General features: G+C 53.9%; 1 protein-coding gene across 6 annotated transcripts in view; it reads left to right on the plus strand.

Annotated features, from left to right (window-relative positions):
- The window catches only part of CERK (ceramide kinase), a 52,321-nt gene that overhangs the window by 9,812 nt on the left and 27,758 nt on the right, over positions 1–14,751 (plus strand). For all 6 annotated transcript variants that reach the window (XR_014017113.1, XR_014017114.1, XR_014017115.1 and 3 more), the window contains exon 2: positions 13,954–14,067. Coding sequence is in view for 3 of the 6 variants with exons in the window: in XM_081249873.1 (XP_081105999.1) it covers positions 13,954–14,067 (114 nt within the window). In the remaining 3 variants the exon portion in view is untranslated. The remainder of the gene's footprint in view (positions 1–13,953; positions 14,068–14,751) is intronic.

Consider the following 14,751-nt stretch of genomic DNA (forward strand, 5'->3'; position numbering starts at 1 on the left):
CTGGGGACCCGAGGAGAACCCTGTCCCAAGCAGGTGTGGCAGAGGCGTTTCCTGAAAGGCCAGGCCCAGTCCTCTCACGGGTGCTGGTGGAGCAGAACCCCGAGGGCGGCAGGGCCGGGGGCCACCTGGAACCGGACGCCTGGCCACGTCGCTAGACCACTGGTGCTTCAGGACTGCTGGGCTCTCCCCGCAGTGGCCGGGGTCAAAGGCCAAAGTGTGACAAAGGTGGTAGCGAGTCCCTCTTAGGCAGGACTGTTTCAGGATGGGCCGGAGCTGCTCTGGTTTCCGGGTTGTGAGTCAGGAGGACACGCTGATGCCTTATCTTTCCGGACGGTGTTGATGACGTTTCTTCATGTGGGGACGACAGCGAACTATCAGCACTGTGATGTCTGCATCCTGTCTCCACGCCCCGTTCAAAGGGCAGGTGCACGTGTGTGAGTGTGTGCACAGGTGCGTGTGAGAGACCGCAGGAGCGTGTGCACGTGTGCCTGTGTGTGAGCAGTGGCTCCTGGGTGGAGAGGGGCTGCCCGCCCTGCCCTCCGGCCTGTGGCCCCAGCAGCCCCCGCGTCTCGGCTTCCTCTCTGGCCACACGCGCCTTGTGCAGCCTTTCTCAGGGAACCAGTGGACATCAGACCGCACCCGATCCGCGAAGCCGCTGATTCCCAGGCCTCCATCCAGAGCACGCCCGCTCCCTCCTTCCCGGGGACCCCTTGGCCCAGGTCTGCATGGCATCTTGGGGGCCCGGGTGGATGGTACCAGGCCTGCAGCGGGTCTGCCCTGGTACCCAAGGGCCCTGGGAGGCCTGATAGAGAATGTTCTGTGGAAGGGGGTCCGAGGGCCGGGGCTTTAGGCTCATTTGCCAGAAGCGGTGCTGCCTCAGAGGTCTGGGTCCACGGTAACACGCGCTACTGACTCCTTGTACTGTCCGTGCCTCACCTGACAGCTCAGCAGGGGCGCCCAGGAGCCGTGAGGCATCTTAGATGAGAGTCCAAGGCGGTGAGCCTCTGGAGCCGCTCGTCCCTGCCTGGGGCTTCCTGGACTGAGCCCTCCTGGCTTCCGGCACCGCCTCCGCGGTACTTAGCTCCCTCTGCACTCCCTCTGCTCCAGCCCCACTGGCCTCTGCCTGTCCTGAAGCTCCGCAGGGATTCTCGTGCCCCAGGGCCTTTGCCCAGCTCCTAGGTTGCCATCAGCCTTTGTCCGTGAGGCATCTCACCCCCCTGCAGCCCCCCAGCCCCGTGGACCTGCTCTGCTGCCTTTTCCATAGCATTTATGACTCTGGATAATTTGATAAAACACGTATATCAGCTTCGTCGTTTCTCAGAGGCCTCCCCACATCCGACCGTTACCTGCCAGAGGGCGGGTTTTTTTTCCCAGCACCGCCTCCCTGTCTGAAGCTAGGTGGGCCCGCAGCAGTGCTGAGCGCGTGAGTGGAGCCTGGCGGGGCAGCTTCGGGCGCAGTGCCTGGGCTTTTTAATGGTTACTCATGGGCCTTGGTGACTCACGTGTGTTAAGGTTTAGCATGAACCATGATATACCTGATAATTGAATATCTTCTACGAGAAAAGTACATCTTGAAATATTTTAGGGCCTAAGGATGCCAAAGATGTTGTGCCTGGAATGATCTAGAAAGGTTTAAAAATAGACTCAACTGAGCTGGACACTGATTCAGCCCACAGACTCAGAGAGCCTGTGGGGTTCCAGGTGGGCCCCGGCCTGCCCTGCCGACCCCCCCAGCCCGCTGCTTCTCCCTGTAAACCTGACTATAAGCAGCTACACTGGTCGGGCCACTTTTCCTAAGAAAAGTGCCTGCTGCCCTCCTCTCCCTCTCATCCCCGGTCCCTTATCTAAACGCCCTCATGTGCCCTTTTCTGTAGATCCCATGCTTCCCTCCTAGGGCCTGTACAGTCCCTGGCTGATGAGGATGCCAGCTGGCTCTTGCCACCTTCTGGAGTTTCTTGAGCCTAAGGGGATAGAGTGTCTCGGACAGGATTACCTCTGAGGACACTTAGCCTCATGCACCCGAGTCATAGTAAGAGATGTTACCTGCCCCCTGCCATGGCGAGTGCTAAGAACAGCTAACACACGTGGGTGCGGCCTGGCACCAGGCCCTCTTCTCAGCACTTTAGGTGAGAATCCTTTCATTCTCACATGTCCCCATTTTACAGAGAAGGTAACTCAGCACAGAGATGCTAGGCATTTGCCCAAGGTCACACAGCTGGGAAGTGCCAGGGCCCAGTTCCAGCCTTGGCTTCAACTCTGGATCCACTGTCGGTCCTTCTGGTCAACAGTGGGGACTGCTGTTTGGCCGGAGTGAGGAAAGGTGGGCTTGTGAGCCAGGCTCGACTTCGGGTCAGAAGAGATGAAAAGGGAGGAGGCTGCTGGGGAGGAGGGTTGGTCCTGTGAGCATCCCCGGGTAGCTGCCAGAGCTGCCGTGGTGGACAGACGGTCAGGGCCCCTGCAGCACATGGGACACGCACACCAGGTTCCCTCCCAGGCTGGTGTCCTGGTGACGCGCTGGCCACTGCGGGTGTGCAGACAAGGGTCAAAGGTCACATTGTACTGGATCAAGTAAATTATAATTGACCAGCACCTTATCTGAACATCAGGAACTTCGGGGCTAAAGTAACTAGGATATACTTACAGTTTTGTTTGAAATTACTGTGTTATTGAAATAAACCAGTAAGGGACTTCTCTGGCGGTCCAGTGGTTAAGACTCTGTGATTCCACTGCAAGGGGCATGGGTTAGATCCCTGGTTGGGGAACTAACATCCTGCATGCTGTGTGGTGTGGCCCAAAACAAAACAAAACCAACAAACAAAAACCCAATAAGAAATAGTTATAAATGGAAATTTAATTATTAACATAGATCATTCAGTGGAAACAATTATTGTTCTAATAGAAATGTGACCTGCTCTTGATAAGTCTGTAGGACTTGCCATTCTTCTTCTAGACAAATAACCCTGGAGTGGCAGCTGCATAACCTTACAGAGCTTGTAAGAAATCGAAGAGGAGCTGTGTTGGTTTGTTTCCAACTTTGTTTCCAAAGTGATGGGAATCTAATTTTACTTAAATTTTTTGTGTGTGTCAGGCTAGACTGGGTGAAGTGAAGCCATTATGGGTGATACAATTTTATTTGTAATCCGTAGGGTCAGAGTAACTACAGATTGTCCTCACCGGGGGCTGCTGATGGGTCGCCCTTGGGCTAAATTTGGCCCACAGATATTTTTTGACTTGTCCAGTGAGGTTTTCTTTTCCTTTTCAAATTGTAGTCAACATTTTAAATCAGGAGATTTCACACCAAAATATCCAAGCTTCTGGCGTATCCCTGAGTGATGTCGCCTGTGTGCTGTGATCAGGACTGTGGCCTCCAGGTGGTCGGGGCGCTTGGGTGCCACCCGCCCACCGCCTTGTGGAGCTTCAAGAACACGATCTTGAAACATCAAGCTGCCGGACGAATTTCCCATTTCTGTGGAGTTAGAAGACAAATTTTTTTCTATATGAGAAAAGCCATTGGGGATTGCCTGGGTTCGGTAGGGTACCTGAGAAGTAGCTACCTTCAAGATTTGCCTGTTTTGACTGAAATTGGAAAACTGTTCTAGAAATGTCTAGTGGGGTGTGTGGACATGCAGAGGGGGAGGGTGCTTACCCAGCGTCCACCTGTCAGTCTCCGTGCTCCCCTCCGTTGCCCCCGTGGGATTTGGGGCAGGTGTGGACCTGCCATCACGGGCCGTGGCAGGTGGCAGGTTCTCGAGACCGTGGTTTGTTGTCTTGGTGGCAAGGTCTCGGGCACACGTCTCGGAGTGGAGAAGTACTTTGTGACATTTGTGCTGTAGGAGAAAATGTGTAATGCTTGAAGAGAGATCGAAAACCGGTCTATAGGTTTAGTCCTCAAAATGCCTCGCTCTCGTTAGAAATCCAAATTCTTCCCTTCTTGTGAAGCCACTTAAGTCTGTCTCTCTCCTTGTGGCCTTTTCCTGTTCTGAATTGGTATCGCGGGTGGCGGTGATGTCACATAATCCAGCCCCGAAGATCCTTTAATCTAAGGCCTCACGTGGAGGTGCCCAGGGAAGGCTGCTGAGTGAGGAGGTAGCGGGCGCAGGGGCGGAGCAGCAGCCTGGACCGTCCTCCGCGGCTCACCCAGCCAGTCACAAGCCCCACCTACTGGGATCTGTCCTGGCTCCGTCAGCGACCAGCAGGTCCCCCACCCCTCGGTGCCTTTGCTTGCTCGTCTGTCCAGCAGGGGCATCGGCGACCTGCCCCAGCGGGCCGTGGGGTTATGTCCGCGGGGATCGGTAGCTGGCGCGCGGTTGTCTCTGAAACCAGCCGGGCCTGTGGGCCCCCCGCTGCCTCCCAAGGGGACCTCCACCCGTGACCCCTCCCCTCCTCCCTGATCATGTCCAAAACCTGTCATTTGCTGGGCCTGGGACGCCGCTCCCCCAGGTGCCGGGACAGTGTGGCCGTGTGGTCACTGAGTGATCGTGACGTGACTGTTGGGCATGTGGGGTCTCTCCTGACTCTCCTTGTCAAACCAGAGCAGGTGTTGATGAGTGGAGGGAGGGGCCCGCCCCGCAGGGCCTTGGAGAAGGTGTGCCGCGGGCGCCACCGAGGGCGCCTCGGGGAAGGGCAGCGTCCGCCTTCAGCCCTGACGTGGATCTGCGGGTCGGGTCTGGAAGGTCGCAGCTCAGCTTTGCCCACAGCCCGCGATGGTGTCGTGTAGCGGATGAGAGCGGCACGCTGGCGTGGACAGGGCAGCAGGGATGGTGGGGCAGTGTGAGCGCGGTGACCGCGGTCCGGTGAATTTGTTTTCTGCGCGGTGTTTCTGGACTCTGCGAGGTGGTGAGCCGTGGGCAGCAGGACTCCCTGGTCTTCCTTTCCACAGCGAGCTCTCACCCGGGAGCGTTCTGCTCCTGTCCCACGTGTTGGGGCGGCTGAGCTGCCGGAGGCACGTTTCACCTGCGTAATTACTCAGGGGGTTGGGTGGTGTGACCTCAGACCCTCGGGCTCTTTCTCGGGGAAGGGGCCCTGGTGCTGGTGCCGTGGGGTGGGGCTGCATGGCTGCCAGCATCCCAGCTTTTCTCTCTGGCCTCATCGCCGTCTAGTTCCTGTGGACGTGCGTCTCAGGCTGTGACACGATGCATCAGGTGCTCCGTGGGGACCTGCCCTGTCCTGTCCCGTGTGATCCCTCTCACATGGATGGCGTGTCCTGGGAGCGGAGTAGTGCCCTTGACTGTGAACTTGTCTTTGCTCTGGTCGCCCTTGGCCTCCTCGATGTCTGTGGGACCCTGGCCACCTCACCACCCGCACAGGGTATGTGTGTGCTGACACAGGGGCAGTCGGTCTCCTGGGGGAACGGAAGCCACTGTGTGCTCGGCCGTCCAGGAACTTGTAAGATAAGCAGATTGACAGACAGCAGGGACTTTTCTCCCCCCGAGTCACAGCCATGAAGCACACTCAGCATTCGTGGGTCACAGTGAGCACTGAAAAGGGTAGAACAGAACCGAGAACGGTGGTGACAGTGGCTGGAGTCCTCAGCTGTCCCGGGAGAGCTGGGGGCCTGCAGCATGGGCACCCTGTCCCGCGGGCATTGCCTGTGGTTCCTCTGGAACACGGTGGCCCTTCGGTCACCACCCTTGTGGGAGGGTAACTGCCTGTCACACGAGGCACAGTCGCACTCCTTGGTGAGGGGAGCACAGAAGAATCACATCTCTTCTCAGCAAAAGCCCTGAAACTTCCAGCCCAGGTTTGGTTACCAAATTTCAGTCCATTTTTGGAAAGGATTCTACTGCATGAGAACTCTTTTTTTTTTTTTTTGAGTTTGTGACAATTATAATATTTGAACCGGTGGTAATGGCCCTTAAAATAGATTGCTTTATTATTAGAAAGAAAAATTAATGCTGAAACTGAACTGAAACACAGAGAGAGGCACGTTCAAGTCTGGCCAAAGGATCTGAAAGTGAAAGAAGAGGGGGTTGATCTTAGTCATCCAGTCAGCAGTTCTAACTCACTTGAGCCGCATTCTAAGAAGAAATCAAAATTATTTAGAGTATGGTTTTATAAAATGTGCAAAACCTAATAAAATGACCTATCCTGATATATTATTGATAAGGATATTCTTGTAAGTGAAAGCTTAAGTCCTTCAAAATTAAAGATATTCCAACCGTTTGCTCTACATGGCTGCTTGATTATTGTTTGTTTTTTGGAAAGAAAGGTCTTTTTCTTCGCTAATTTCTGAGTGGGTCTGTGGCTGTCAGCATCTGCACTTGGTTGCCTGTCGTGCACACTGGGGTTGAGGGGGGCCCTTGGTTGTGGGTGCAGAGGATGCGCCCCTGCCTCGGTCCCCCCTTGGTGTTCAGGTTTGGTAGGCTCTCTTTAACCTCTGCCTGACAGGAAATATTTTTTGATAGATTTGCCAAAAGTGAGTCCTGGGGGCCTTCCCTGGTGGCGCAGTGGTTGAGAGTCTGCCTGCCGATGCAGGGGACACGGGTTCGTGCCCCGGTCCAGGAAGATCCCACATGCCGCGGAGCGGCTGGGCCCGTGAGCCATGGCCACTGAGCCTGCGCGTCCGGAGCCTGTGCTCCGCAATGGGAGAGGCCACAACAGTGAGAGGCCCACGTACCGCAAAAAAAAAAAAAAAGTGAGTCCTGGCCCTGCCGGTGGCTTGGACGAGTTCTTTGACCTCCAGGCTTCAGTAGAATGAAGATCTGGAAAATCTTCTGTGAGTCCATCTGTCCAGCAAGGATCATAATATTTACCTTCTGGGTTGTTTGTGAGGATTACACGAGCTTATACATTTAGCACAGAGTTGGCCTCACAAGTGGCAATTATTACTATTACTATTACTATGATTATGCCCGGTGCACTCGTGTGACAAAGCGTGACACGTGGAGACCAGGGCTGGACTCGGGTTGGCCAGGCCCTGTGTGAGGTGACCAGTGGGGACACACACAGCTCTGAATGGAACAAGTAAGACCACCCTCAGGGAGATGCCACCTAGTAGGAGGCAGAAAAGTGACTGCAGGCCAGGCGGACACACTGGTGAGGGGGACCTGGAGGCCTCCCCGAGGAGATGGGGTTTCGGCTGGGAAGCAGAAAGCCCCGGGCCAGTCAGGTGGCCATGTGTGTGTGTGTGTGTGTGTGTATGTGTGTGTGTATCTGGCATGTGTGTATGTGGTATGTGTGTGTGTATATCTGGGTGTGTGTGTATCTGGGTGTGTGTGTGTATCTGGGGGTGTGTGTGTGTATCTGGGGGTGTGTGTGTGTATCTGGGGGTGTGTGTGTATGTGGCATGTATGTGGCATGTGTGTGTGTATCTGGGTGTGTGTATGTGGTGTGTGTGTGCATCTGGGGGTGTGTGTGTATCTGGCGTGTGTGCATCTGGGTGTGTGTGTATCTGGCGTGTGTGTGGGCAGGGGGTACCTGGTGTATAGACAGACCGTTCCCAGAAAAGGGAGCAAGACTGGGAACTAGCGGCTTGGCTGAGGGACAGAGGTGGTCCCCGAGTGAGTGTGTGGTTAGAACATACTTACTTTACATCCCAAGCAAGTTATTTGTGATCATACATTCCAGTAAAGCCTTATAAATGCTTTACTTCTTTGGAATATGTCAGATAAGTTGTAGAATTTATTATTATCAATGAATCAGATGACCAAAATGAGCGTCATAGCTGGAGATTAGGTTTATAAGATGTTTAATAGTATAAAATAAAAATATCAAATAAGTATTCAAATTTTGTGTTTTTTTCCTAATTTTATCAAAAGTTTGCTCCTTCTATATGTCTTTATTTCGAATCTGCTCAGTTTCTATAGCATTGCAAGAGTTGATGCTACTTAAAATTTCAATTTTAAACTTAAAAAACTCTCCTAAACTATACTTTAATCACACGTATCCTAAACTTTAATATTGTACCAAATGCAATTTAATATCCCAATTAGGGGAGGATAGAAGGAAGAAAGCACTTCTAGGGACAATGTGTGTTTTTATCCTGCGGCTGTGTTTTCCCTGCGTCCTCTTCACTACAGACACACTCGCCGTCTTCTGGGTGGTGACGATCTGTGACCACATTACTGCATTTTAACTCTTTGGACACAAATGGTTCTTTCTGGACTTCCTTTTCTTTTTTTTTTTTTTTTTTTTTTTTTTTTTGCGGTACGCGGGCCTCTCACTGTTGTGGCCTCTCCCGTTGTGGAGCACAGGCTCCGGACGCGCAGGCTCAGCGGCCATGGCTCACGGGCCCAACCGCTCCGCGGCATGTGGGATCTTCCCGGACCGGGGTACGAACCCGTGTCCCCTGCATCGGCAGGTGGACTCTCAACCACTGCGCCACCAGGGAAGCCCCCCTTTTCTTTTTAAATACTTTTATCATGGAGGTAATTCATGGTGCTCCATGGAAAGATAGTCTTCTTGTCATTAATACATAGTATCTCTTTAGTTCTTTGTTTTGTGACCAGCATTGCCTTTTGTTTCTCAAAATTTGTAATGTCTGTAGAGGGTAAGAAAACAATTTGTTTCTGTTGGATTCCAATTGAATCTTCAAGACCAGAAGTAACTGAAACCACATTAGAACGAGGACAGAGAACACCCGGGATGGATGTTTTCAGTGTCCCTGTGGTGTGCACCCAGCACAGAGCCTGCTGCCCACTGGAGAGGACCTGGTGAAGGTGTGTGGGGAGCATGCCTGGTGCTGCCTGCTGGGCACCTGGAAGGTGGCACAGAGCACGTTTTGTTTGCTCGCATGATGAGATTTTCTCTTTTAAATGTTCAAGACCCTTCAGACTGTGACGGGACGCAAGTTCTCAGAGCCTCGTCAACTTGCCCCTCAGATCGTAAGCATCCTTTCCAAGTACCAGCGTGAGTTGCTGCCTCGTGGCACTGGGTCAGTGTGTCCCCGGGATGCGCTTGTAAAATACACGCCCTGTGGGGACCGTGATTAAAACTCTTGGGTGACTTACGTGCTCAGAGGTGTGGCAACAAATTCTAGGGGAGTAACCAGTTTGAGAAGACAGGAGAATGTTTTTGTGGAAGTTATGTCCAAGCCATCTTGCGGTGGATTGGTTTTCTTGGTGGTTCTGTGAAGCCCTCCATCACAGCTGGCACACAAGGGTGTGCAGTGAGTCCAGGTGAGGGGGCCTGGGGAAGAGTTAGGAGATGCCTGTCAGAGCTGGATGGGTGGGACAAGCTGAAGCCACAGTGTGTCCTGTAGAACCTAGAGGGCCTGCTCTGCCAGGACCAAGCTGTGGCACAGGGTGTGCTTGGCCCCTGCCTTCCCCAGCTACACACACACACACACACACGGATACGCACACACATGGATACACGCACACAGATACACACACACAGCTACACACATACACATGCACACAGATACACAGATAACACACACATGGATACACACACAGATACACGCACACAGCTACACATGCCTGGATACAGATACACACAGATACGCACACAGATACATAGATACACACATGGATACACACATGCACACAGATACACACGCACATGGATACACATACATACACAGATACACACGCACACAGATACACAAACACACAGATATGCACACAGATACACACACAGAGATACACACAGATACACACACGCAGAGCCGGGAGAGAAGCCCCGCGGGGCCTGCAATCAGAGGGAGGGAGTCTGTGTTGGCAGGCAGGCAGGCAGTGGGGATGTCAGCTGCTGGAGCCGTGCGTTCTGCATCAGATCCATTGCACCTGCCTCTACTGATTAAGGTCGTTTTCAGACTTGCACGTCCTCCAAGCAGTACAGAGCGTAAATAGTAAGATGTTTGCCCGAGCTGTTTTCTGAAACTTGGAATCAGCTATGTCTGGTTCCAGCTGATCTGGTTGAGACTAGATAGGACCACCGACCCTCCAACTGGGTCTGCGTCTGTGTCTGCTTGCTGACCTTTTAACATCACGGGGCCGAAAACTGCACCCTAAGATGGTGCTCAGTGCCCCCATTTCTGATCGTGCAGAGGCCAGTGGCCTAGGTACACCTGCACACGATGACACCTTTTCCCCCATCACCTTCCCCCACGCTCCCCCTGCCCCGGGTGCCCTGCTGCTTTGTCCCAAAGATACCCCCGCCCCCGGCCTCTGGGGAGGCATGCCCGAGGCTTGTCCTCCTGCCTCCTCGCGTGGCTACCTTGGAAGTAAACCTCTCTCTGCTGCTGACCTTGGCATGTCCCCTGTAGCTTGCTGTGTGTCTGGCAGGACGAGCCTGGTTCGGTAACTGTGGCACTTAGGACGCTTGGTGTGTCCCACTGTTCTCTCAAACCTGGGGATCCCACAGCGGCAGGGCTTGTAAGCCTGAGACCCTCTGTGACGCAGAGTGGGCACTGCCAGCCTGGGAGGGTCACTGAATCCGAGTGGCGCCTGAAACCTGGAGCTCGGGCCGGCGGCTCCTGCCTGGCTTGGGGGGCCTCGGGGGTCTTCTGCGTCTCGTGTGATCTTACCCAAGCGTGAAGGGAGGTGGAGGGAGCCCCAATCCTCTTCCCCCGGCTCAGTCCCAGAGAGGATGGAGGACTGGCTCCTGGTCGGGTACGGCCACCATCGGCCCGATCTGCCATGGGGGTGCCCAGCGCTCCGTGTGTCCCCGGGGTGGCCACTGCCCCAGGTGGACTCCCTTTTTCATCTCAGGAATGTTAAAAAAAATCACCCAGAAAAAGTCACTTTGGTTTAGTAGTTTAGTATAGCAGAGAGGTTTTTATAAATGCTGCTAGTGAGATTGTGATGTTCCTGCAAGAAGGCGGTTTATAATTTGGCTGGACTTTGGTTGAAAATCTTCAAGTTCTGCTGTAGGCATGTATATGTGTGTGGGGTTTATTATCCACCAGTTAAAACAAATACTTGTTTGATCAGGGCAGGTGTAGGCGTGGGAGTTAGAATGAGATCAAGTGGGGGGCAGCGGCCCCTGCAGGAGGTAACCACCCCCTTCCCCGCCGGCTTTGCCAGGAAGGGGGGCAGGGGAGGAAGGGCACGGGCAGCCGCATTCCCAGCCTAGGGTGTTGAATTAACCCGCGTGCTGAGGGGCAGGGGGTAGACCCTGAAAGGTCCCGGCAGAGCAGAGCCACGTTCACACTTGTCTGCCGCTCAGTTGCGGGGACGAACCCCAGCAGGAAGGCTGGCGGCCGCCCGAGTTGGAGAGGAGCCTGGCTTGCTGGGCACGTGAGCCTGTGCACAGAGCACCCTTCCCTGGGCTAGGGGATGCAGGAGGGGGGGTGGAGGGGTAGAAGAGATGGGTTTAGATGCAGACGGTTGGGTGTGAGGCACGTGTGGGACGTGGACGTGACTGGCCAGGTGACTCCGGGGGCTCTGTGATGGCGGGCGTGGTCAGGGTCGACAGGACAGGTGTCCGCCTGGCCCCTGTGGGCCCAGGCCCGGCCTCAGCTTGCCCCCCTGCTCTCTGTGTAGAGAAGGGTCGCTAAGCGCGCTGATAACCCTGTGAGCGCGAGGTGGCGGTTCTCAGTCGGCGCCCTTGCCTTCGGGAGACATTGGCCAATGTCTGGCGTGTTGGGAGGGGGGCGCCGGCATCAGTGGCTGGAGCCCGGGGGTGCCGCTCAAACCCCACGTGACGGGACGGCCCACCGCAGACAGGTGTGGAGTGGGGGGCCCTGGGCCAGGGAGGCTCCCAAGGGCTCGGGCGGCTTTCGAGTCCTCCTCTCCTTCAGAGGTCCCCCTCTATCCCAGAACATTCTGCTCGGAAGTTTGCTTCAAAGGGGTTGTTGGGTGGTTACTTTATAAAGAGAGAGGGGACGCCCGTGAGCCTTTCCCACTGATCCTCCGACAGGGCCACATCAGCCCAGTGACCACGAGGAGGGTTCAGATCGCGAGGGCGACTCCGGAGCACGGCCGGAGCAGCTTGGGAAGCGGGGAGTCAGCAAGGGACATGCCTGCTGTGTGCAGAGACTGGCCCGAATCAGGTGGGGCGGCCAGGCTGTGGGGTGAGGCGGCCAGCTGTGCTCTGGGCCCCTTCGTCAGCCGGTGAGTTTTGTCCGCATGCGTTGCCGGCATCGATTTGGCCGCCGGCCGGGTTCAGTTTGGTCTGGAAGTAACTCTGCCGCGTCTCCTCTCATCACACGATCTTTTACAGAAGACTTTGACTTTTTATCTAATCCCGTATGCAGTGCAGGATTATGCAAAATGCAAGCAAAGGGAGAGAAATGCTAATACTCTGCAGAAAATGAAAGTGACCCCCCCAAGTTCCCACCGTCAACTCTGTGCAAGATGCTCCTCTAAGAATATCTGTTTATACATCCATGACTTTGTAATTTATACCTGGTGTGTTCACACGACGTGCACTGCTGTGCTTGGAAGCCTCTCTGTGCCAGCACAGGTGGGTTGACCAGAGAACTACAGTGTCCCTCTCCCCTTAGGGGACAGCCAGTGGCCTCCACTGTGGCCTGTGATTGATTCTCCCACTGAAACTAAATTCACAAGACTGGAGATTGCTAATGTATAGACCCTTTCTCCGGGTTACCCTGTGAGTCATCCGTAACTTTTCAGGAACTCTCTGATTCTCGATGCCTCCTAACTAGACATAAGGGTTTTGCAGAACAGGGTGTAACACTGACCTGCATACGTGAAGGGACACACAGCAGGGCGCAAAGGAACGTGGCCTCGGGGTCAGCGGGCGAGGGAGGCTGAAAGGAACCTGTTTCGTGCTGGACCCCTCTCACCCTGATCAGGTAGCTTCCAAAACCCCTCCCAGTTTGACACGACGAGCCCTGTGTGTTGTCGTGAAGTTCAGGCTGAGCTCCTGACCCAGCAGACGGAGGGGCCGATGGAGGCGGTCACTCGCCAAGTCCTGCTTTGGAGGTCCCCGCCCCAGGCACAGACTCACCCCGGACGGCCTCCAGCCAGACCCCAGGATTCTGTTGGTGTCATTCCTCAGTCGACTAGGGATGCAGATAGTGTTGATGTTTTTTTCACGTCCCCGTGGATCTCTGTGCCTTTTTCGAGACAATAATTGTGTATGACCACATCTGTTACATGTAACAGCAGGTGCGCGTTACTATACTATACTACACTATAGCGTATCCTCCTTACCTATTTTTGTTTTTCTTCTCACCCAAGCACCAGATAAAGCTTTGGGTGAGCTAAATGTAGCAGAAGGTGGGGAGAGCTATACTGCAGGTTTCATAGGCAACCTGGGGCCTACCCAGGAACTGCCATGCTCGTCTGCGTAAAGGCAGATGGTGACTCCCACCAGCCGTCACCGGTGGGCTTTGGGGAGGCAGCCTGTCCACACTGGGGGCTTGTCTTCCAATGTCTCTGCTTCCCAGCTCCTGTGCTGCCCTCGGAGGGTTCTTTCTGGACCCCACTTGCCGTTACACGCTGCCACGTCACGTTTCCCACAGCTGTTTGTGTGTCCGGCCTTACCTGGAGACCTTACCTGGTGGCATCTGCAGGTCCGCAGCTATGACTGGGTTTCCCATGGTAGAGGATGTCCTGTGCTGTCATCCCTACGTCCACCCAAGTCTCTCCTTTCTCCTCCTGCATCCTAGTGGATGGCTGGACCCACCAGGCCTTGCTAGAGCCCCCTACCTGCCCCCGCCCTGCCTTGGTGTGGTCCTGACTCACCTGCACACTCTGTGGTCCTGGGTCTGTTATGTGCGTCTTTCCCGCTTGATTTCTGAGCCAGACTGAACATAGGCACTGGGTCTTGAACATCTTTCCCCAAATTTAATACAGGAGCTGGCCTGGAAAATTCACAGCCTCCACTTGGTGACTGTGGATAAGACATCCCATCTTCTGATGACATAGAGTTTCCCAAACTTATTTAGCTCTGAATTTTAAAATCACGTATAACTTGTCCTCTTCCTTTTGGATGTCTGATGAATTTTAAAGCAGAACGTTTCCCAGCACTTTGGAGTGGCATTCCTTGTGTTCACGTGAATTCCGCGAACCCTCTTGACGTGAGAATGTGGTGTTTTTACAGATGCCTGCTCTGTGCCTATTTCCGAGATCATCACCGTTGAAGAAACAGACATTAATGGGAAACACTACACCAGTGGAAAATGGCAGAAAATGGAAAAGCCTTATGCTTTCACAGGTAATGTGGCCTGAACGTTCCTCAGTAATTCTATGCAGGTTACATGAAAGGGAACTTTTTCTGTCACTTGTTTAACAAACTCATTGTGTCCTTGGTTTATCTTTATAGAAAGGTCCTTATATCATTTTTTCCAAGCTCTACTTTTATTTATTTTTTATTTATCTTTGGCTATGTTGGGTCTTCGTAGCTGCGCGGGCTTTCTCTAGTTGTGGTGAACGGGGGCTACTCATTGTGGTGCGTGGGCTTCTCCTTGCACTGGTTTCTTGTTGCGGAGCACGGGCTCTAGGCGCGTGGGCTTCAGTAGTTGTGGCACGCGGGCTCAGTAGTTGTGGCTCACGGGCTCTAGAGCGCAGGCTCAGTAGTTGTGGCGCACGGGCTTAGTTGCTCCGCGGCATGTGGGATCTTCCCGGACCAGGGCTTGAACCCCTGTTCCCTGCATTGGCAGGCGGATTCTTAACCACTGCGCCACCAGGGAAGTCCCAAGCTCTACTTTTAATATTCATTTTTTTCTTATTTTTTATTGTTTTTTTTACGTGGGTTCAAAGAACTGAGAAATAGGATCTTTTCCCTAATATACCTTGGAAGTTACTAGTCAGAAGAAAAGGGGACCATTGGGGTGTTTTGAGTGTGAACCTGGGGTTAGTGTGAGGAGAGTGTGTTCCCCGGTCCGCAGGGCTGCAAGCT

This window comes from Mesoplodon bidens (assembly GCF_964165515.1).
Source record: "Mesoplodon bidens genome assembly, chromosome: 11".
In the NCBI taxonomy this organism is placed as follows: Eukaryota; Metazoa; Chordata; class Mammalia; order Artiodactyla; family Ziphiidae; genus Mesoplodon; species Mesoplodon bidens.